We start from the raw sequence: 24,290 nt of genomic DNA on the forward strand, positions 1-24,290 counted from the left end.
TTAGGGTGTGTGGTAATCCACAGCACATTTCCGCATCTGCTTTTGAGAGTTTCTGCTGTTCCTTCCCGTCAGCCTGACTGAGCTTTCGCTTTTTGTTCCATCCACCGTGTGTAACCTCTCGAGAAGCCTCCTTAACCATGACTCCCATAGCTTCCCTCCCTGGGAAGCCGCGTGGACCATGGCTACCTGGACAGGGTGGGCTGACAGGACAGGAGCAGGGCTGTACTGCCATCCCAGCATCCCCTGTGGGGAGCCATAGTCATCGGCCCCATGGAATGACTGACTGGGTGAGCGTGCTTTCATACCTCCATCTCTGGAAACAATGACAGGGGCTCTGAAACCTGTTTGAAACCTAAACATCGTGGCTTGACTTCTTCTAAACTGGTCTCTGTGGGTAGGTTAAAACGATCAAGTTCGAATTTCCAACTATTTCTCTAAGTTGGACCAGAGTGAGGCAGTGGAAATTCATTACTATGCAGTGTTTCCCAATGTCTGAAGCACACTCCACCTGGGTTTTGCAAGATGATTCTACATGGTACACTTGTGAACATGTTTTAGTTGAGAACGTATTTGTTTAAGTTGAATGACCTATTTGAATAGTCATATATGTATTTACAGTTACCTCTTATTTGGGGCAAGTAAAAAAGTATGCTGATTTAAATTCTTTGTTAATGTAAATAATAACATAGATGTTCTTAGAGGACTTGGGTTGGAAAACATTGTTATATCACAGTCTTCAAGTTTCATGCCAACCAGTAAAGATTATGGCAGCAGAAATGCCAGAGCTGAAAGAAACCTTGGAGGCTATCCAGTCCAATTTACTACTTTATTCACTTAACAAATATTTTTTGGGCACTTACCATGTATGAGGAGCAGAACTGCAGTGAATCCGAGAGGGACAGCCTAGAGGGAGAAACAGATATTAAATCTACAGAAGAATTATAATTATGACAGGTTCTGTGAAGAAGTAAAGAGTGTATGAGACCATTAACAACAGGATGATGTTTCAATAAAATCATAAAGGTTCAGGAGAAATGAAGCAGGCAGAGCAGGGCTCGGGGTAGTAGGGGCAGGTGGTGGGAGAGAAGAGAGTGTGTGAGGTCCTTTGAGGGCACGTGTCTGGAGTAAAGAAAGACCTCAGTCCCCCACTCTGCAGATATCTGTACAGATCACCCGTGGTAGCTAGTTTCAATCAGGATCCATCCAGAAACGGAGGCCCAGGAAGTGAACTAGCCTGACGTTGGTCACACACCCTAAGAGCAGCAGGGCCAAAGCCTCGGTCCATGCCCTCAAGAGCTCACACGTTCACCATGTGCTGATGTAGTGCCCCGCGTTCAGACCCTGATCTGGGTGCTGGGGACCCTCCAGAGAACAGAACAGACAAAAGTCCTGCCTCGCAGAGCCTCTATTCTGACATGGCGGAGACAGTCAATAAACAAACAAGTCAGTACAAGCACGCCAGTGCGAGAGAAGTGTTTCAGAGAAAAGTGATGAGGGCGGAGGTTGATGTTTTGTATGGATGACCTGGAGGGAGTTGGGACTAAGCGGGTCTCTGGACCGCACTGAGGGCTGTGTCCACCACTCCAGTCTACTCACGGGTACTCAGGCTCGTTCTGCTCTCCCTGTGTTAAGAGCAGATTCGATGCCCTTAACTCTAATTATATGCTGTCAGACAAAACATTTTAATAGGAAACATAGTCTCCTAGGTATGACCCAGGAGGGATCTGCTAGAAGGAATCTCCTCCTATGAATGCTGAAGGGCTTGGGGATTATAGAGCACCTCGTGGGTGTTTGGGGGTATGCCGCCATTTCCCAAAATGCAGCCATCTCTGGCTCTGGTAAGGTCCAGAGTGGGACCTGTAATCAGAGGGAAGCTTTCACCCTGAGCCCACGGTGATCCCACCAAACACGGTTTCCTCCCTGTGCACAAGGACAACAGCTTCTCCCTCCTTAACTGCCTTTTCAGAATACCAGTCTTTACTCAAACACACTAAGACCACGCTTTTTCCTTTGGTATCTGAAAAACGTTTGTGAAGAGGCACCAGCACGTGGATGTTGGTTTTCTGCTCAGTGATGATGTTTAAATTCCTATTGTGCTTCAGCAGCCTTTTGACTCTTCTGGGCAAACGGAAGAATTTGGGAAACAATCCAACAAATAAAAACATTGAATCCAATCACCCCAGAGTACTGTGGAACACAGATAAAATTTTATCCTTAAGGACCTAAAGTTGGCAAATGAACATTTCACAGCCCCTCTAATACCCGGCGTCCCTCAGTAATGGAACACGTAAGAATGCTTTGTAACCAAGATGGAGACTCCCAGCTCTGTGGAAGTACAGCACAAACTCAGCTGTGAGGGCGCCTGATCCTGGAAACCACCGAGGGCCCTGAAAGTGGGGCAATGAGAGGCCGTGGGTGCACCACTTCCTCTCAGGTCCAGGGGAGAGCCAGGGGGTAGATTCCTGATCCCCAAGATGCCAGCTCTTCCAAATGTTTCTCAACAAAGAAGGCTGCCCCATTACTGATGGCCTAGGAGCCTGCACTGGGAAGCCCTAAATCAACAGCACGAAAAGAAGACAGAGTCCCCCAGTCTCCCCACCGCCAATCCCCTCCACTCACCACACGTTTCCCTGCCTGTGGATTTGCGTAATAATGAGGTCCCCAGTAGGATAAGACATGGAGCCGCGGAGCGTTGCTGGGGAAGGCAGAATGGAGAAGGGGCAGAGAACAAAGAGGTAATTTTGGACTATGAGATAAACCAAGAGACGATAGTCCCAGGTGAACAGACTAATGACCATGTGATTGAAAAGAACTGGATGGTGGGAAAGCAAAGTAGAGAGGAGCTTCCAAGGATGAAATCCACAAAGGCCTTCGGGAAGCCCCGCCTACTCATATCACAAAACACCAAGTCCTGGTGTTGTCTGTGTGCAGCAGAGGCACAATGGGTGCTTTGTGGAAGCAAACTGGCCATCACACAAATTGCTGTCTGAAACTGCCCGTGCCTACAATGCCGAGGCAGGATCCGTTTAATGCAAAACAATGGTCAGGCAATATGACTCATTCAGCTGAAGGGCTAGCTGTGTGGGTAAGGGTTTTAGATAGTAAGGGAAGTTTCCTGTGGTGAACGCTGAGCGGCCATTCAGACTTCTATTTGGCCTCTACCAACTTTCTTAATTGTATGGTGCCCGGAAGGAACATAATCAGCTTCGGCATCACTTCAACCTGGTTCATTGTAGTCTGTGTAGCTTGGGTTATCTGTCAAAAGTGTTTCTAGTAAACCATTCCAAGCAGTTAGTTTACATGTGTGTCCTGTTTGATCTGATCTGGTAGTTACCCATTGTACTCAATGAAATTCTAGCATACTGTCCTAAAAAGGACATCCAGGAGAAAGAAACACAGCTTATTTCATTAAAATCAAAATCTATTAGGGGCTAAGTTCACACTGGGCATAATTAATAATCACCAAACCCTTAAGTAGACAGTAATCATATACACGGCAGCTATGTAAGTCTCAATAACATTATATTGTATCCCAGAAATCTGTCATTTTCTATGCACAAATATTACATGATTTAATTCTGGTTATACGCCTTTAGATTAAACTCATGCAATGCACTTGGGAATGACAAAACATGTTCAGGCTGAAAACATTCTTTGAAAATACAGAAAATGTGCATATTAGTGACAACTTACTTACCTCCAAAATTTTATTACATTAAAGTCCTCTAGTCTATTCTGAATCATCTAATTTGCTGTTAGTACTATGTACAAAATTTTAAAAAGGAAATACACTGCTTTAAATTGATTTCTGGTTGTTCTCATTATATTTCAAAATAACAGTCAAATCAATCCACTTGGCTTCTTGCATTACTTAATGCTTTCCAGAAATTGTTTAATCCAGGAAAGAAGAATAGCCAGTTCACTGACGGCTTTGTAGATTCCTTTCTTTCCAATCTGCGGATAAAGTGGAAATATTAGAAGCAGAAATATTTCACATTTTAAGAAACAAAGCATTCAAAGACAAGAATTTGGAATACTTACCTCATAAAATTTTCTTTTCATCCTGGTAATGGATTTCATTTCTCTAGCTGATGAAGCACAGGAAATCTAAGAAATCAGAAGTAAATACAGAAAATATTGTTGAAAAAGGGCTAATAATACTCACTCTTCCATTCACTCAACCAACATTTTTTGAGCAGGTATAATGTGCTGGGCATGATATACACTGGCAAATATATAGTACCTTGTCTCTGTCCTCACAGAGCTTATAGTTTCATGGGGGAGAGAGATGATAAATAAGAAAACAAATGAAAAATTTAGATTTCCAAATTACAATTAAAGCTGTGTTTGTAATGCATAAAATCTGATAGGAATTTACAGCTGCTTTCAATTGGGTGGTCAGAGATGGTTCTTTCAAGGAATGACATTTAAATTAAGATCTGGAAAAGGAGAAGGAGCCAGCTATATGAGGAAGTGAAGAAAGAAAATAGGGGTTTGGGGAGGATGCAAAGGAGAGAATAACTCAGGTAACCTGAGTGAAAAGTGTGCAAATGTCCTGAGGCAGGAAAGACCTAGTGCTTTCCAGAAACTGAAAGAAAGAAAGCATGGCTGCAGCAAGAGAGATATGGGAAGCATAGGAGATGTGAGAATGACAAGAAAAAAAATTATTTTTTGAAAAAGCACCCTGGCTGTTATATACATTGCACAGTACAATATTCAGGTGTTGATTGCCAGGAGAAAGCACCAGGAAATTAATATTAGTTTCTAAATTAGGAGGAGGAGCAAACTAATGTCTTGAGAAGATGGCTTGTACCTCAGCGGGGGGGAACTGCCAGTCTCCTTTGAGGAGGCGAATTTTCAAACCCCATCTGAGCACAAGAATTGCTTAGGAGTCAAGTAGGAGGAAATTCTTCATCATTCTTTTTTCTCCACAAATTTCCATAAGGTTAAATAGAGAAAAGGGAAGGGAAGAAAAAGGTGAAAGTGCCTCATTTATCTACTTAGCTTTTACTCATAAAACCTTAGCGCTGGAATTGACCAAGGACATTATATGGTTCAATTGTTCTCAATTTACATAAAAGGAAACCAAGGCCCAAGGTGTCCCAGGATGTCCTGACCTCGTGATGAAATAGCGTCAGTGCATCAATAAAGATAATACGTAATCAAAACTCGAGAAATGGAAGCAGCTAAATGACAACACCTATTAAAACAAATAAAACACGGCCCACAGGTCCCTTTAGACCAGAACACAGAGGAGAAGAGGGGACAGGGGAGGGGCAACATTCAGGTCTTTCTCTTATCAAGAGAAAATAACTGAAACGATTTGACAGTTATCTCCTGAATGCTGTTGCAGGGGCCTAAAGGTGGTGATGTTGTCATGACTCTGCCCAAACGGAGACACTACCTTCAGGTCAGACCCCGCGTAGGAAGAGATTCTTCCTGTGAAAGGGGCTTTCATGATGAGGCACAGAAGAGCTGCAGACACAGAATATTCGGGCGAAGGTTTAGTCTGCAGGACTCACAAGTGCTGGACCTCCCTGTGATAAGAGCCGTGGATTTTTTTTTAACATCTTTATTGGAGTATAATTGCTTTACAACGGTGTGTTAGTTTCTGCTGTATAACGAAGTGAATTAGTTATATGTATACATGTATCCCCAGATCCCCTCCCTCTTGTGCCTCCCTCCCACCCTCCCTATCCCACCCCTCCAGGTGGTCACAAAGCACCGAGCTGATCTCCCTGTGCTATGTGGCTGCTTCCCACTAGCCATCCATTTCACATGTAGTAGTATATATATGTCCATGCCACTCTCTCATTTCGTCCCAGCTTCCCCTACCCCCGTCCCCGGGTCCTCAAGTCCATTCTCTACATCTGCATCTTTATTCCTGTCCTTCCCCTAGGTTCTTCAGAACCATTTTTTTTTTTTAGATTCCATATATACATGTTAGCATACGGTATTTGTTTTTCTCTTTCTGACTTTCTTAGCTCTGTACAACAGACTCTAGGTCCATCCGCCTCACTACAAATCACTCAGTTTCGTTCCTTTTTATGAAGAGTCGTGAATTAAGAGGACACTTCCTCCCACACCAGATCCTGTGAGACAAAAACAATGCAGGCAGCCAGTGTCAGAGCATACTTTCAGAAGGAATTCATTCCTTCATTAAACAAGCATTCATGAAGTGTCTACTAAGTGTCCGATTGTGTGCTAGGCACTCAAGACATAACAACAAGCAAAACAGAGTTAGTGAATAGAATAGTGGTGGACAGGAAAATCAACAAAATACAAGATCCATATTAGAAGATAAAAAATCCAGCAGTTCCAGGAGCTTTCCTTTTTCCTTTATCCCAATTCCCCTTCATGTGACGACAGAACTACTAAGAAGATTGTTAGATAAAAATAATAGCAGTCAACATGTATTTTGCTAGTATTATGTATCAGGCACTGATCTGAAGGCTTTAGTGATATTAACTCATTCAGTCCTCACAACAACCCTATGAGGTAAGTACTATTTTTATCCTTATTTTATAGATTAGGAAAGAGAAGCATAGACGTTAAAATTCTGCCTATTTTCACATAGTAAGTGGCAGAGCTGAGATCTGAAGTATTCTGACTCCAGAGTCCAGGGGAAATGTTGGAAATGCCTCTAAAAGACTAAGCTGATTGGCAGAGAGAGAGAGAGAGAGATTTCAACCTGAAAATAGACAATGTGATAATAAACAAAAGAAGAAATCCTCTGTGCGTTTGTGTGTGCACGTGTGTTTCCCTTTGTTCATTTGTTTTTCAGATTGGAACTGCAAAAGCAAATTCTAGAAATACCAAGTCTAGTTCCAACCAAGTAGAGTAGCTATGGAAAAAATTTAGAGAATTCTGCCCATTATATTTTAAATGGAGAGTTTGATCAGATGCTAAATCCTTCTAGTCAGAAATTATCTAATATAAAAGTAATTGGCATGGACATATATACACTACCAAACGTAAGGTAGATAGCTAGTGGGGAGCAGCTGCATAGCACAGGGAGATCAGCTCGGTGCTTTGTGACCGCCTGGAGGGGTGGGATAGGGAGGGTGGGAGGGAGGGAGACGCAAGAGGGAAGAGATATGGGAACATATGTATATGTATAACTGATTCACTTTGTTATAAAGCAGAAACTAACACACCATTGTAAAGCAATTATACGCCAACAAAGATGTAAAAAAAAAAAAAATCCGTATGGAGGAAAAAGGTTTATTTTAATAAACTGTCAAATACTAAGAAGAAAAAAGTAATTGGCCCAAATCTTGCAACTGGGAAAACAAAGAGGACTTCACAAAGAGAATCAATATTTGCTGATTCCAATACACTCGATCAAAGTTCTTAGATGCAAAGATCCATCACAAAGCATCAAATAAGCAAGTCATAGGGCACAACATCAAATACGCTTGTGTTGGGGTTTAAAGATTTCACACGGAGAATGGGATACCAAAGAAGCCAACCAAATTCTGGACGTTACAGAAGCTGAATATCATTAAGGCATTCCTGCTGACTAGGCCCTCTGCCCAGAGAACTTGGGTCTGCAGCGTCTCCCATAGCATGGTGGGAAGTACAAGAAAGGCTTCTGACTTCATCTAAGGTACAAGCTACCCCAAGAAGAGCAAGGAGAGTAGAAAAGGAGAAAAACAAGGTCGGGCAAACAAACAAACAAACAAACAAACAAAAATCAAAACAACAAAAAAAATCACTTAACAGTGCCAATGTTGCCACCAGAGCTCCATGGGTTTATGGGATGCTTTCTAGCACCTTGACTCCTAGTAAAGATCTGATGCAAGAGGTGTTCATTTTCCTCACTTTTGTAAATATGTCTACAGACCCAGTAGGACAGCCTGATTTTACTGCTGTAATCTAGATGGCTTTGCTTGGAAGGAGGAATTTATGAAAGAATGACTTCCTTTACCTTATATTTCAGCGTATATAGTTCCATTTGCTGAAAGCAGAATGTACAACCAAAGGGCAGCAGTTTTTTTCTAAGAATGGCTGAATGATTTGACACACTCAACCAAAGCAGACACGATCTAGACTAGAGGCAATTTATTAGTAGGGCTGGAATAACCAGAGACAGGTTCAAAAAAAAAAAAAAGTGTGAGATAGTCATGGAATAACAAACACAGGGCAACAGACTAATCATTCATCATTAAGTCAATACATTTTTATTGCATGCTTACTATACGCTAGGCATGAAATACTGTCTCTGCCCACATAGCAGAGATTTATTTAATTTATAAAAGTAACTTTCATGGTGAAAATTGCCTTGGGGCACAAGGGATGGCTCATAATCTACTGACAGTGAAGCAAAATTACAATACTAAGTGATAAATACTGTGATTTAAAACAAACAAACAAACTGCTCTGGCGACAGAGCAGAGGCAACCCAACTGTGGGATGCCAGAAGACTTCCAGAAGGAGAAAACAAGTGAGTTGCATCTTGAAGGGTGACTAAGATGGAGTGGGAGAAGCAGAAAGAAGGGACAAGTAGGCAGAGGAGGCACGATGTTCCAAGGCTGGAGAGAGCAGAGATGATTTACACACCCTTTGGGTCTCAGCTGAAATCCTCAGGTTCAATTATCTAAGATATGGTCCCCAACCTCATATGTCAATTATACCCCAACCCCAACCTTATATGTCAGTTATACCTCAATTTAAAAAAAGAATGAATCCATGCAATTTTTCACATGAAATGGTAGAGCTATGCCCCATAATTTTGACAGAAAAGTTATATATCATTAACCAAGGAAGGAATTTGTCAGAAAAGAGATTCTATAATATTATAATTAGAAAATATACTTACCAAGATTAAAACCAATGATTCATAAATGATCTCTTTATCTTTCAGTTAAAGTAATACTGTAAATAAAACTCTAACATTAGGCACTAAAAATGTATTTGATTGTTTAAGAGAACCACTCCGTTGAAAATTGTTGAGAAAATGTAATTGGAAGAAAATTAGTGTTCTGTGTATGGAAAGCAATAAGAAAAGACAGTAACAATTTTACAGAACTACTGCTTGTTAGGTGCTTTGATATATTACCTTACTTAATTCTTCTAACAACAACAAGATGAGATTATTGGTATTGTTGAAAACAGGTTTAGGACTTTGCACTTAATGAAAGAATAAAACAGAGTTTGTCTCACTTCCTACTTCTGTTTATCAGTTCAATCAATTGCAATTTTTAAAATATTTGAAATTATAAGGCGAAATAATTGGCACTGCTTCACAGCTTGATAAGCTAGTTGCAACTGAGGATACAAATTACTTATCAAACATCCTACAGGAATTGGAGACACAAATATTCTATTTGCCAAGACTTACCAGACCTTAAAATTAATTACATACAATTAATGTAAAGAAATGGAGCTCTTTAATTACCAATTACTATTCAGGCTCTTAAAATGTTAATTAAAGTAAATGATGAAATCTTGAAAGCTAATGTAATTTTTTTCAGTTTCAACTTTGATCACTAGCAATTAGGCCAATTATTTTATGAATTCAACTAAGCAACTATTAAGTTCCCTTTCAAGTCTGAGAGTCTTGAGTTCTATAAGAATCTTTAAAATGTCTTCTAACATATACCAACTTTCCAAATACCATTAGGGCAAATACCGTGGTTAACAAAGATTAAGAATTAATATATTTATGTTATCCATAACTTTTTTCTTTAAACAGTTATACACCTGAATTACCCAAATCAGACTAATATTTTTTTAATTTTTCTTTTATATTGGAGTATAGTTGATTAACAATGTTGTGTTAGTTTCAGGTGTACAACAAAGTGATTCACTTATACATGTATCTATTCTTTTTCAAATTCTTTTCCCAATTAGGTTGTTACAGAATATTGAGCAGAGTTCCCTGTGCTATACAGGTTATCCATTTTATTCTTTTTTTTTTTTCAGCATTTAAACACAGATCTGTGTGACTTTATATATTTATTTTTTGGCTGGACCCTGCCTGTGGCATGTGGGATCTTAGTTCCCCGATCAGGGATCGAACCTGTGCACCCTGCATTAGGAGTGTGGAAATATGTAATATTTTATTAGGTGCTGCAAAATTCTTAGAATGTTCTCAGAAACAATAAGATGACATTCAAATACAGTGGTACTGGGATTCCAGACCTTGGGGTCTATCACGAAAATCACTGTAGTTTTGTATCTTAAGAGTGGCTCGAAAAGATGCCAGTCTTAGTGGACTTTTAAAGAAATCCCAAAGGCAGGTAGCTTATAGAATCAGAAAGACTTCTCAAAAATAAAAAATAATTTAAATCCGTGAGTTCATAATGAAACTAAGAGAAAATAACAACTCATTGATCACCCTGGAAGAATGTTAGAAAATCAATTCCTTATATTCAAAAGTGGGAAATAAAGAAAAAGAATTACATGTTTATTCTGCCTGTCTTATATGATAAGTTCCTCAGGACAGCCAAATAGTAAGGGGTAAGTTCTCTTTACAGAATTATCCCCACTTATAAATAAAGTAGGCGTAATAGAATCTTAAAAGCATCATTTTTCAGTTTTATGAATTAATAGATCAAAACAATAATTATCAATGACTGCTAACATAGAAATAGAGGCCATATAGTGCATTCTAGAAGCTAAAAGAAAGATTGATCATGTTATGTAGGAAAAGGGAAAATATTAAAAAGACCAAATTCAGACTTCTAGAGATAAAAACTACAATGGCTAAGTTGAAAAATATACTGAATGGGACTAAAGCAGATTAGATACTACAGAATAAAAGGTTTATAAACTTGATGATGTAGCAATAGAAGCTATCCACAATGAAACACAGAAAAACATGGAAAACAACACAGAATCAGAGAGCTGGGGGACAATTGCCAATGGCCTAATGTATATGAAAATTAGAATTTCAAGAATAGAAGAGATAGAAGGAGGTACAGAAAAATTTTTTTTTCTGAAAAAATAATGGCCCAAAACTTCCAAATTTGATGAAAACTATAAACTCACAGACGGAAGAATTTCAATTGACTCCAAGCACAAAAAGCATGAAGAAAACAAACCAATGCACATTATCATTAAATTGCTTTAAACAAGTAATAAAGAGAAAATCTTTAAAAAGAAAGAAAGCCAGAAAAAAAAAGATATGACATAAGAACAAAGATAAGAATGGGAGAAGATTTCTTGTCAGAAGCAAGCCTGGAGACAATGGAGCAACACCATTAAAGTATTGGGAAAAAACCCTATCAACCCCAAATTCTATATTCAGAAAAAATATATTTAAAAAAGAAAGAGGAAATAAAGGCTTTTTTCTGCCATAAAAAACTGAATGTATTCATCACCAGTAGAACTGTGCTACAAGATCTGTTAAAGGACAAATGCTGGAGAGGATGTGGAGAAAAGGGAACCCTCCTACACTGCTGGTGGGAATGTAAATTGGTGCAGCCACTACAGAGAACAGTATGGAGGTTCCTCAAAAAACTAAAAATAGAGTTACCATACGATCCAGCAATCCCACTCCTGGGCATATATCTGGAGAAAACTCTAATTTGAAAAGCTACATGCACCCCTATGTTCATAGCAGCACTATTCACAATAACCAAGACATAGAAACAATCCATTTTTTTTTAATGGGCAAAATATTTGAACAGATGCTTCACCAAAGACAATATATAGATGGTAAATAGGTAAATCAAGAGATGGTCAACCTCATTAATGATTGGGGAAGTGCAAATTGAAAACACAATGTAATACCACTACACTCCAGCTAGACTGGCTAACATTTTTAAACACTGACCATATGAAGTGATAGCAAGGATACTGAGCAATTTTAACTCCCACACACTACTGGTAGAAATGTAAAATGATTCAACCACTTTGGAAAACAGTTTAGCTGTTTCTTACATAGTTAAACCTACACCTAACCTATGATCCAGCCATTCCACTCCTAGGTGTTCACCCAAGAGAAATGAAAATATCTCTCCAAACAAAGACTTGTATATAAATATTAATAGCAGCTTTATTTGTGATACTGAAAAACTGGGGGAAAAAAACTAAATAGACATCAATAGATGAATAGATAAATTGTGGTATATCATTACAATGGAATACTACTTGGCAGTGAAAAGGGAGAAGTAATTGATACACTCAATAACATGAATGAATCTCAAAATAATTATGCTGGGTGGAGGAAGTCAGACATTAAAGAGTATAACACATACATAGTTTTCCTCAATTTACGATTGGGTTAAGTCCCGATAAACTTATTGTTAGTTGAAAATATTGTAAGTCAAAAATGCATTTAATACTCCTAACCTTCCAAACATCATAGCTTAGCTTAGCCTACCTTAAAAGTGCTCAGATGGGCTTCCCTGGTGGCGCAGTGGTTGAGAGTCCACCTGCCTATGCAGGGGATACGGGTTCGTGCCCCGGTCCGGGAGGATCCCACATGCTGCGGAGCGGCTGGGCCCGTGAGCCATGGCCGCTGAGCCTGCACGTCCAGAGCCTGTGCTCCGCAATGGGAGAGGCCACAGCAGTGAGAGGCCTGCGTATGGCAAAAAAAAAAAAAAAAAAGTATCACCAAAAATAAAACATCCACATAGAATCAGAGTATTTTAAAAATACTATATACAATTTATAAAGAGGCTGTAGTAATCCTTACTCCTTAATATTTTCTTCAATTATTAAGATACAAAATAAATAATTGTTGGATTCTCTAAGTTATAGAAAGCAATTTGTATCATAGATTTTGCTGTTTTTTGCTATTTACAAGTTTTTTGAGGGGGGGCAGTTTTCAGAAGAGCAAACACCAATGCTTATGGCGGGCATAAATTCAAATCCCAAGTAAGTGAACACATTAAACAAATTACTATATGCCAAAATTCTGTATGTAAGTTAACTGTCTAGAGCTCTGGAAGCAACATCATAAATGCAACACAGGTTTTTTAATCAACCCCTCAGAATCCTATTTATCCTAAAGCCTCACATAACCAAAGCATTATTCTAGAATTCTGGGTCTTGGAAACAGGGCCTGGGCCATTTCCTCCTGTTTCCAGATCATGGAAGAAGCCTTGGACCAGTTTTGAAACGTGTCGAGGTTCTGCAGAAATAGAACCTGCAGAACTCGGGGCCCCTCTCAAAGTCCCTCCTTCTTGAAAACTTACCTGCTCCATCCAGACTCTAGTATTTCTGCTCTGAAACCCCAGGGCTTTGTTAGCACTAATATTATGGTGCTTTTCCTTTCTTCCTCTTATAATTGTTTGTGAAGTTACCTTGCCATCCCCTTCCTTCTGCCTAGAACCCTCCTACCAACACACACACACACACACACACACACACACACAAACACACACACACACACAGAGTGCAGAACTCCTAGAGGGTAAAGTCTGTGTTACTCATTTTTCCCACAATACCCCAAATAGCAAGGGCAACAGGGGAAATACAAAAAGTGTTAATTATTTTCTATGTATTGGCTATTTCTATATTGACTATATTTAGTGTCCCTTTTTTTTTTTTTTTTTTTTTTTGCGGTACGCGGGCCTCTCACTGTTGTGGCCTCTCCCGTTGCGGAGCACAGGCTCCGGACGCGCAGGCTCAGCGGCTATGGCTCACGGGCCCAGCCACTCCGCGGCATGTGGGATCTTCCCAGACCGGGGCACGAACCCGTGTCCCCTGAATCGGCAGGCGGACTTTCAACCACTGCGCCACCAGGGAAACCCTAGTGTCCCTTTTTGACTAAGAAAATATCACATCTCAGAACAGTCCAACCAGAGCAGCAGAGAGAGGGAAGATGAGCAACATTCTCATGAATATTTTCTTCATCATTAATCGTTTTAAAATATTTTCCTCATTAGTGTTTTCTTATTAAAATGTTCTTTTTCAAAAACTCTTCATGGACACATCTTTCAAATTATTTCATAAGTTATTTTTTCCTGACACATTGTTTATGGAAACATGCTTCATGAATATAAATATATTCAATGACTATATTCATTTTTTTAAAGAACAGTTAATTAGATATAAAGTTGTTAACTAGGCAACTAAAAGGGTAAAGAGAGACATCATAGAGGCAGTAAATGCAGGAAGCAGTTACCATCTCCAGGATGGAGGGAACAAAGGGAAGAGGTTGAAAAAAAAAAATGGAAATGACAGCCACTGCTGAGAGCGACCTGTTTGCCTTTTGCGGTGCAGTCATTCTTGACTCAGAATCAGCACATCTAGGGGGGTGTCTGCATCCAGTAAAAAATGAGATGACCCAGATTGGGTTATAGATGCTATTTCTGGTTTTATTTTTATTTTTCAACTCCAAATTCTATAGACCAAGACATGGATTTAGTCTCGGAATCCATTACTAGAAAGTCCACCCAAGTTTCAGATGGTTAGAGAAACAGTATGAGAGAGGAGAGCTTTAAAGCAACCAGTAGAACCATTGGGAAGGGGGAGAAAAGTTTTCTGTAACTTGCAAAGCTTTGATTCATTGCCATATTCAAGAATTAATTATAGCCTGAGGTCCCTGGAATGAAGAGAGAAAAGAGAAACAATATGACAGTTACACATCTGGTGGAAGGCACAGCTGCTTCTGCTTAGGAAAGCTGCCTGGATCCCTGTCTCCCCGAATTAAAGCAAATGGTCAAAAAAGAAGAAAAGAAAATATCACATGTAAATTAATGTCACCTACTTCACATTTTATAACTTCTCCCTCCTAAACTCCGCCCCAACCACTAATTTAGAATTCCACACGGAGAAAATGCTCGGTTAATTTATATTAAACAGATACAAGCTTCTGTGGCCAAAAATATAAACTTATAATTGGCAGAAAGATTAAATGCAAGGCCTATTATTAAAATTAAACCTATTTCCCTAAAGCAATGTCTGTGGAGACTTTCTAAAGCTCAGGCTAATCCTAGACTTCTTTTTTTACAGTTTCACAGAGGTGGTTGGTTTACTCCAGCACATAAATGCCTTAGCTTGTGAGACAAAGTAACTGAAGCTAACAAGGGTTGTCTTGGAGTGGGAGAATGTAGGAAGGAAAGCCCAGTTAGGTGGCGCTGCGGGTGGTTGTGCTCATATTTGGCCGCAAGGGGGAGCCAGCCGCTTTGGAAAGCCTCCACGACCAGCCTGAGAGGTACCGCCTGCTCCCATCGCGCTGTGGTCCAAGGCATTGAAAAAAGCATCTCTTGACAGATTAAGGTCCCTTCAGGAAATAACTTCTCCCAAAACAGATCAAGGAAAACCAGAGTTCCTAGATAGCTCTATGTTTTCTAAGTTTTTCATCTAGAACATTGCTTGCTTTAGGTTATAACTATTATGTGTTTTCTAGCTATTTGAACTGAAGAACCAAATCAATGGTCAAAACAGACATGGCTTTTGTTGGTTCCAGGTGTCCAGATATATTGTACTGTATCAGGCAAGGATTTCTAGTGCCTTGTCATCATTACCAAAGTTCATTTAGAATAATATTACATTAAATTATATGGCTAGTGCAAGAGACAGCACCTGCACAGAGGAACGAAGGACACTAGCAAAAAGAAAAACAGAAGGTGCTTTAAAAAGTGGGGGGATGGGGTCTCTGAAGACAATCCTCGTCTCCAGATACTGAAACAAAACCAGCTCACTGTTCCTTAGGAAGACTCCATTCTGGCCTACAGTGACTGCCATAGGTCTCATTATTTACCCCAATATCAAGTCCTTCAATGGATTATTCTCCTCTTCAAGTCTTTTCATGGTGAAAACTCTTACTGGGGATGATAATGACCTAATCAGCTGGTGGTAAAATGAAATATAAAATTACATAATCGTTCAACTTAAATAAAGAGACTATACTGATTTGGGTACCGGGAGCCTGCTGAGCTCCCAGGCCGGTTCCCTGCCCTCCAAAGCCCCCTCCAGGCTGCACTAGTCCTGGGGGCATAGGAGGGAGGCCAGGGAGATCCGGAGAGGCAGGCGGGAGGGGCCCTCCCAGACCAGAGGAGCAGGAGAGGAGAGGAAGCTGTTTGCCCCACCCACTCGAGCCCAGGAAGCCTGCTGGGCTCCCAGGTGAGGTCCCCTGCCCTCTGAGACCAGGGCTGGGGGGCACGCCTGGGCCCCTTCTGTTCCTTGAGCCTAAGCCCCACCCTGCACATCCCCCAGGTCCTTTTCCAGCCCTGTGGGTCCTGAGTATTGGCCCCGCCCACCACCCAAACCTCACCCTTGCTTAGGCCCCGCCCTCCACAGCCAAGGCCTCCCCCCCCCCTTTTTTTCTTTTCCCGCCTACTCTTTTTTACTATTGTGGTACTGATGTACCTTCCAGTTGTTGATTCATCTATATTTTTATTTTTATACTCTTTCTAACATATAACATTAGTTTTCTAGTCTAATTTTATTTTTTACTTTGTTATTGTTCTTTTTCTTTTTTTTCACACCCCACGCAGCTTGTAGGATCTTGGTTCATGAGCCAGGGTCGGGCCCAAGCTCCTGTGGTGGGAGCTCCAAGGCCGAACCACTGGACTAAGAGAGAACCTCAGGCCACAGTAGAAATGCTACTGTGGAGTAGCAATACTCATATCAGATAAAATAGACTTTAAAATAAAGACTGTTACAAGAGATAAGGAGGGACACTACATAATGATCAAAGGATCGACCCAAGAAGAAGATATAACAATTATAAATGCTTATGCACCCAACACAGGAGCACCTCAATACATAAGGCAAATGTTAACAACCATGAAAGAGAAATCAACAGTAACACATTAATAATAGGGGACTTTAATACCCCACTTACACCAATGGAAAGATCATTCAAACAGAAGATAAATAAGGAAACACAAACTTTAAATGACACAACAGACCAGATAGATCTAATTGATATTTATAGAACATTCCAACCAAAAGTGCAGATAGCCATGGCAATCAGAGAAGAAAAAGAAATAAAAGGAATACAAATTGGAAAAGAAGAAGTAAAACTGTCACTGTTTGCTGATGACATGATACTATACATAGAAAATCATAAAGATGCCACCAGAAAACTACTAGAACTAGTCAATGAATTTGGTAAGGTTGCAGGATACAAAATTAATGCACAGAAATCTCTGGCATTCCTACACACTAACAATGAAAAATCAGAAAGAGAAATTAAGGAAACACTCCCATTTACTACTGCATCAAAAAGAATAAAATATCTAGGAGTAAACCTGGCTAAGGAGGCGAAAGACTTGTACTCAGAAAACTATAAAACACTGCTGAAAGAAATCAAAGATGACATAAACAGATGGAGAAATATACCATGTTCTTGGATTGGAAGAATCAATATTGTGAAAATGACTATACTACCCAAAGCAATCTACAGATTCAATGCAATCTCTATCAAACTACCAATGGCATTCTTCACAGAATTAGAACAAAAAATTTTACAATTTGTATGGAAACACAAAAGACCCCAAATAGCCAAAGCAATCTTGAGAAAGAAAAATGGAGCTGGAGGAATCAGGCTCCCCGACTTCAAACTATACCATAAAGCTGCAGCAATCAAGACAGTACGGTACTGGCACAAAAACAGAAATACAGATCAATGGTACAGGATAGAATGCCCAGGGACAAACCTACGCATATATGGTCACCTTATCTTTGATAACGGAGGCAAGAGTATACAATGGAGAAAAGACAGCCTCTTCAAAAAGTGGTGCTGGGAAAACTGGACAGCTACATGTAAAAGAATGAAATTAGAACACTACCTAACACCATACACAAAAATAAACTCCAAATGGATTTAAAACTTAAATGTAAGACCAGACACTATAAAACTCTAAACATAGGAAAACATAAGAAGAACACTCTTTGACATAAACCACAGTAAGATCTTTTTTGACCCACCTCCTAGAGTAACAGAAATAAAAACAAAAATAAACAAATGGGACTGAATTAAACTTAAAAGCTTTTGCACAGCAAAGGAAACCCTAAACAAGACAAAAAGACAGTCCTCAGAATAGGAGAAAAGATTTGCCAATGAAACAACAGACAAAGGATTAATCTCCAAAATATACAAACAGCTCATGGAGCTCAATATCAAAAAAACAAACAATCCAGTTTAAAAATGGGTGGAAGGCCTAAACAGACATTTCACCAAGGAAGACATACAGATGGCCAAGAGGCACATGAAAAGATGCTCAGCATCACTAATTATTAGAGAAATGCAAATCAAAACTGCAATGAGGTATCACCTCACGCCGGTCAGAATGGCCATTATCAAAAAATTTAGAAACAGTAAGTGCTGGAAAGGGTGTGGTGAAAAGGGAACCCTCCTGCACTGTTGGTGGGAATGTAAATTGATAGAGCCACTACGGAGAACAGTATGGAGGTTCCTTAAAAAACTGAAAATAGAACTACAAAATGACCCAGCAATCTCACTACTGGACATATACCCTGAGAAAACCATAATTCAAAAAGAGTCATGGGGGGCTTTCCTGGTGGCGCAGTGGTTGAGAGTCCGCCTGCCGATGCAGGGGACATGGGTTCGTGCCCCGGTCCGGGAAGATCCCACATGCCACGGAGCGGCTGGGCCCAGAGCCATGGCCACTGAGCCTGCACGTCCGGAGCCTGTGCTCTGCAACAGGAGAGGCCACAACAGTGAGAGGCCCGCGTAGCAAAAAAAAAACAACAACAAACAAACAAAAAACAAAAAAAAAGAATCATGTACCACAATGTTCATTGCAGAATTATTTACAATAGCCAGGACATGGAACCAATCTAAATGTCCACTGACAGATGAACGGTTAAAGAAGATGTGGCACATATATACAATGGAATATTACTCAGCCATAAAAAGAAACAAAACTGAGTTATTTGTAGTGAGGTGGATGGACCTAGAGTCTGTCATACAGAGTGAAGTCAGAAAGAGAAAAACAAATACCGTATGCTAACGCATATATATGGAATCTAAAAAGAAAAAAAATGGTACTGATGAACCTAGTTGCAGGGCAGGAATAAAGGGGTAGACATAGAGAATGGACTTGAGGACATGGGGTGGGAGGGCGAAGCTGGGGCGAAGTGAGAGTAGCATCAACATATATACACTACCAAATGACAAATGTAAAATAGCTGGCTGGTGGGAAGCAGCCGCATAGCACAGGGAGATCAGCTCGGTGCTTTGTGATGACCTAGAGGGGTGGGATAGGGAGGATGGGAGGGAGGCTCAAGAGGGAGGGGATATGGGGACATGTGTATGCATATGGCTGATTCGCTTTGTTGTGCAATAGAAACTAACACAGTACTGTGAAGCAATTATACTCCGATAGAGATCTATTAAAAAAAAGAGAGACTATACTATTCACTGTCTTAATAAGATGACCTTATAAGTTAAGTATAGAATACACCAAAGATAAGTGGTGACATTTCCATTATTTCAGGCAAGGGAACTGGCCCAGAGCATTCTCTCCGTGTTCTGCCAAGAGGTACCAGTTTGTAATTTTTATGCTTGTTGTTATTTTAATGGAATAGGAGAGTTCATGGAAAACTATGCGACCCAAGTCCCAAACAAGGACGTAACTTAAACACAGACTAAGCAAAGAGAACATAAATTTGTTGAATTTTTTTACCTAACTGAGCAGCTCACCCTCACAAAAATACCTCTGCACTATAGACTGGAATTTGGGTTACTGAGTACTTTCATGGACCACAAGAAAATGATGCCCTAACTCTTAAAAACTAAAACTCCACTCGCAACTGCCCAGAGTTCAAGTCCCTGTAGCCCTGATGCCCAAGGGTAGAAAGCTCGTTTCCTTCTGGCAACCCCAGGACTGTGATAGTCATCAGCAGCCCACAGCCCAGTTTGTACCACCTTCAAGTACAACCACAGGAGGCTTGAGAAGGCATACTTGGAGCCCAAACAATCTCACAGAAAAGATTCAACACTCCCCACAAGCAAGCCAACTAATACTGCACAGACCCTGGCCTGGTTGTTTTGCTTTGTTTTGTTTTTCTGTACCAATCTTTAATATTGTGGATGCTTTCACAGAAAAGTGTGTTCACTTTTACCTTCTTAATTAATTCCTCATTGCTTAGGGTGACAGCAACCACACTGCGGCATCAAATAATTTAGGTACCAAAGAAGACACATTTCTTCTTTTCATTTTGTTTTGATTGAGACTTTGCCTTATACAGGGTACAACTCTAAAAACTTATATGAAAATAAGATTAAAAAATCAATCTAAAAGCTCTTATCAATATGGGAAAGAGAGGAGGTGACAGGAAGAGAGAAGAAAAGAAAGACAGAGGGAGGAAGGAAGGAAGGAGAAAGAAAGAAAGGAAGGAAGGAAGGGAGGGAGGGAGGGAGGGAGGGAGGGAGGAAGAAAGAAAAAGAAAGAGAAAGAGAGAAAAAAGAGAGAAAGAGAGAAAGAAAATATCCTAGAATAGCATTTGGCACATAGTTGGTGCTTAAGAAATATTTGTTAAATGAATGAATGAATTAGTTAGGAGTCACATCAAGAGAGAATGATTTGAAAAAACATATTCATTTGAGAAGCACCTCCTGTCACTTTAGCTCTCTTCAACATGTTTTCTGTGCCATTCCTTAAGAAATAATACATAGTAGCATTACAAGTTATACAGAGTTATTTGATACTGTTTCCCTGGTGATGGACTCTCCATTTGGACTACAAGCCAACAATTAGAAAACCCCTTTACCCACTCTTTGAGTAAAGACAACTTCCTACATGCTGTTTTCTGGATAGATGTCTGGGATCAAATTCACCTTATTTGCTATGCATACTTGCACAGTGGCTCAATTTCTGCCTAAGGCTGTGAAAGTCTTCCACAAAGTGTATTTCCTTGCAAACTTGTAATTGGAGTTTACCAAAAACATCTTCCATGAAAAAGGACAGTAGTTGTTCTTGGAGTCTGCAGTTTTTCTATAAATAAGATAGAATAAATTGCATAAGGTAAACTATGAGTAGCTTTCGTAAAATGACACTGAAGCATCCCCCGATCATTACTTCATGACCATCTGGAAAAAATAAAATGCAAGGAAATAAAAGCATCCAACAAGTAGAAACGTGAGAAAGAAAAAGACCCTCTGGCTTACCATAAATAGCTTTTTTGTTTTCTTTTTTAATAACTGTACTTTTTTTATGCGATCTTCCTACAATAAAACAAAGAGAAATAAGATTTATCCAGAATTTCAAACGTCCCTTTGGTCATCATTCTAAGCAGAGCCTAATACTTACTGGAATTGTTGCTTTGAGCCTTGCTGCCTTGACATAGAGCGTATCAACAGCTTGGGACAGTGTTCCCCTTGGGTAGCAACTTGCGGCGAAGGAAGATTGCTTGTGCTTGGCAATGGCAAGAGACAGAGTGACAAACAGCAACCCAGACCTCAAAATGCAATACATCCACATTTCCCTCCACCCCACTCTGGGCTCATGTCACTCACGGAAGCCAGACAGTTCCTCGTGTTGGTTAGATGAGAGGATAACCTAGTTACTTTAGCCCTCAAGGTTGCCTCTCCAATGAGATGCTGTGAAAGATAACTTACAGTTTAGAGAGAGGAAGATTACTTCAGTTGTTCTATTTTCTTAGAGCTTGCTTCATAATCAAAAAACGCTGACCACATCATCTGTGATCTTAAGTAAAAGCACAAATTTACCAGTAAGGTTGGGGCCCCATTTCCCAAAAAGAATTCAGAACCTCCGCTGCGCTTCACAACAGATTTCAGTACTTTAAAAGTCATGTCATGCTAGTAAAAGAACTTGTTCTCCAGGATGCCATGTGATTTTTTTTTTTAAATATGAAAAAAATCTCCTTTTCTAACAAGTAGCCCAGGAAAATTTGACCAAAAGGTAGAATGAGCAGCCCTGGGAAACCTGCTCATGACCTCAAAGGGGTTTGACATTTAACCTTTGCCAGATCCTTCACCTGCCCCCCTCTTCCCTCCGAAGCCATCGTTCTGCAGCCTGGCATCAAGACCCAAGTCCTCAAGAATTTTTCCAGCTCGGAAATTGCAACCCCTCCAACATATTCAAGACTTTTTTGAACCTGGACCCGGGATTAAGACCTACAATTTAATAGGTTCTCTATCATCTCTGTCCTAGCTGACCACCCACACTTTTCCTTTAACTCTAGACTTCCAGGAGAGTGCCAACTCCTTACCTTTCCATCTTTGAATTCTCAATGCCTACCACGATGCCTCATGTAAAGAAGAAGCATATTCAGCACTAGATGAATTGTACTTCCCTTCCCACATCATGAGATGCTACTATAACTGCTTTGTTTTTTCATTTATTCCATTAACAAATTTTTATCAAGGATCTGTCTACAAAGAACAGTGCTTGGTACCAGGGGACTACGAAAGCAGGACTCCCATCCTCAACTCTGTCCCAATTCTTCCCATGGTGATAAATATGGTTCCTTTCGTGTAGCATCCCCAGGATAAGACGTGGACACAGCTTAGGATCATATACTGAGAAGCAGAGCTAAGTCACCAAAGCCCTGAATGAATGGAGTCAACATCATCCCAGGCAAGTTAACATGAGGACTCTGGTTGTGAGTAAGTGATTCATCAAAACTAGGCAGCGTCAATAAAGCATCAGAACCCAAGACCGATTTCTAAATCAAGGCAACCAGGGCTGGCAAAGGAGCAAAGAGAAAGTATAAAGTAAAAGGTCCAAACACATGGAAGTATTTTTGGCTGTTTCAGATAATAAGCGGATCTCTTTGACAAGCCCAAGCGTCATTTCCACAGGAGCACCTCCGCTGATAAAGGACACTCCCTCTGAAATAAGATAGGAACCCTTCCTAAAGAGCTACGACAGAAGACAGCTGATCAAGACTGCAAAGTGAGGATCACTGAAGTTTTATAGAAATTCGGGAAAAGGAAGAATTATTTTTAGCTGGGATTAGCTTAAAGGGTGTTGGAACTGGGACATGAAATATCCTAAGGTTTTTTGTTTTGTTTTGTTTTGAGCAGAGTAATACTTACTGTTCAGAGTTCTTTTAGACAAAAGAATGTGAACATCAGGAATCAAAAGTCCAAATGCCTTCAGTGGGCGTGGGATTAACATAAGCACCCTGAGTGGGTAGACATAGGACAATTGAGACTAAACTGCTTATATGGCCACCAAACCTAAAATCTGCCCAATTATACAGCCTATTAACACACTGTGTGGGTACAATAAAAGCACCACACAGAATACTTCCAGGAGCCATATACTGCCTTGAGCAACTAAAATTTGGGGGCCCCTGATATGTACCAACAAAATGTAAGTGCAACTCAAATTGCTAATATTGATAAAGAAAGTCAGTGTGGGTGCTGACTGTTTTTTCACCTCTGATAGTTGCATTTCCATAAATGTCTTATATCCCTCAAATCCTCATAATCCAAGGAAGACCATACACATCCCAAGGATGTTTCTGCTTCAGTTTACACCCAACTCAAGAAAACCGTGGTCTTTTCTTAAATGACTGAAGAGTATGTCGCCCCGTTGATCACAGTCATCCTACGCCTTAGTCAGCAGACCTGCCTCGTTAGGGTCCTTTAAACAGTCAAATCTCACCTCACAGGATGAATAGGGATTATCCTTTTGAATAGGATACTCAAAGCGCAGGCCCTGAAGACAATTCCAAAAGGGGGTTCCAAAAGTGTCCTGAATAACAGAACTATTGGAATAAGTACATAATGTCCTTCGGGCACCAACTTAGAAGTTCCTGCTCATTTGGATCGATTTTTATTATACCACTTTCACAAGTTTCTTACACAGAACTGTATAAAAATTGCTGTTAATTACAAGGAGATTCGGTTTTGAAACTCAAATCCACTTCTCATTAGTTGTATGGCCTTGGGAAAGTTACTAATCCTCTCTAAGCCTCAGTTTTTGTCATCATTAAACAGGACAATAATTATACCTACTGCAGAGGGTTGTCATGAGCAAAAAATACAGCAATATAAATAGAACACTTAGCACGACGGCAGCCATAGTAGCACTCTGCAAGTGGTAGCTATTTCATTCTTATTTTTTAAACAATAAATGTGTCTTAGTCTGTTTAGGTGCTATAACAAAATACCAGACTGGGTAGCTTTCAAATAACAGAATTGATTTCTCACAGTTCTTCAGGCTGGGAAGTCCAAGATCAACATGTCAGCATGGTCACATTCTAGGAAGGGTTCTCTTCTGGGTTGCAGACCACCAGCCTCTCACAGCATCCTGACATGGTGGGGCCTCTTCTATAAAGGCACGAATCCCATTCACAAGGGCTCTGCCTTCATGACCCAATCACCTCTCCAAAACACCATCACCTTGGGGTCTAGGTTTCAACATATGAACTGGGGGCAAGAGAGA

The 24,290-nt window shown here is 40.2% G+C and overlaps 1 protein-coding gene across 1 annotated transcript; it reads right to left on the reverse strand.

The window, feature by feature from the left end:
* Nucleotides 1-3,314: 3,314 nt before the first annotated feature.
* On the reverse strand, nucleotides 3,315-23,442 carry IL26 (interleukin 26). Its single transcript, XM_004281864.4, has 5 exons — nucleotides 21,183-23,442; nucleotides 21,041-21,097; nucleotides 20,733-20,867; nucleotides 4,042-4,107; nucleotides 3,315-3,954 (listed from the first exon to the last, which is right to left on the reverse strand). The coding sequence occupies exons 1-5, from the start codon at nucleotides 21,351-21,353 to the stop codon at nucleotides 3,868-3,870; spliced, it is 516 nt and encodes a 171-aa protein (XP_004281912.1). The 5' UTR covers nucleotides 21,354-23,442; the 3' UTR covers nucleotides 3,315-3,867.
* Nucleotides 23,443-24,290: the final 848 nt, after the last annotated feature.

The sequence above is a fragment of the Orcinus orca genome, chromosome 11 (genome assembly GCF_937001465.1).
Source record: "Orcinus orca chromosome 11, mOrcOrc1.1, whole genome shotgun sequence".
Taxonomy (NCBI): Eukaryota; Metazoa; Chordata; class Mammalia; order Artiodactyla; family Delphinidae; genus Orcinus; species Orcinus orca.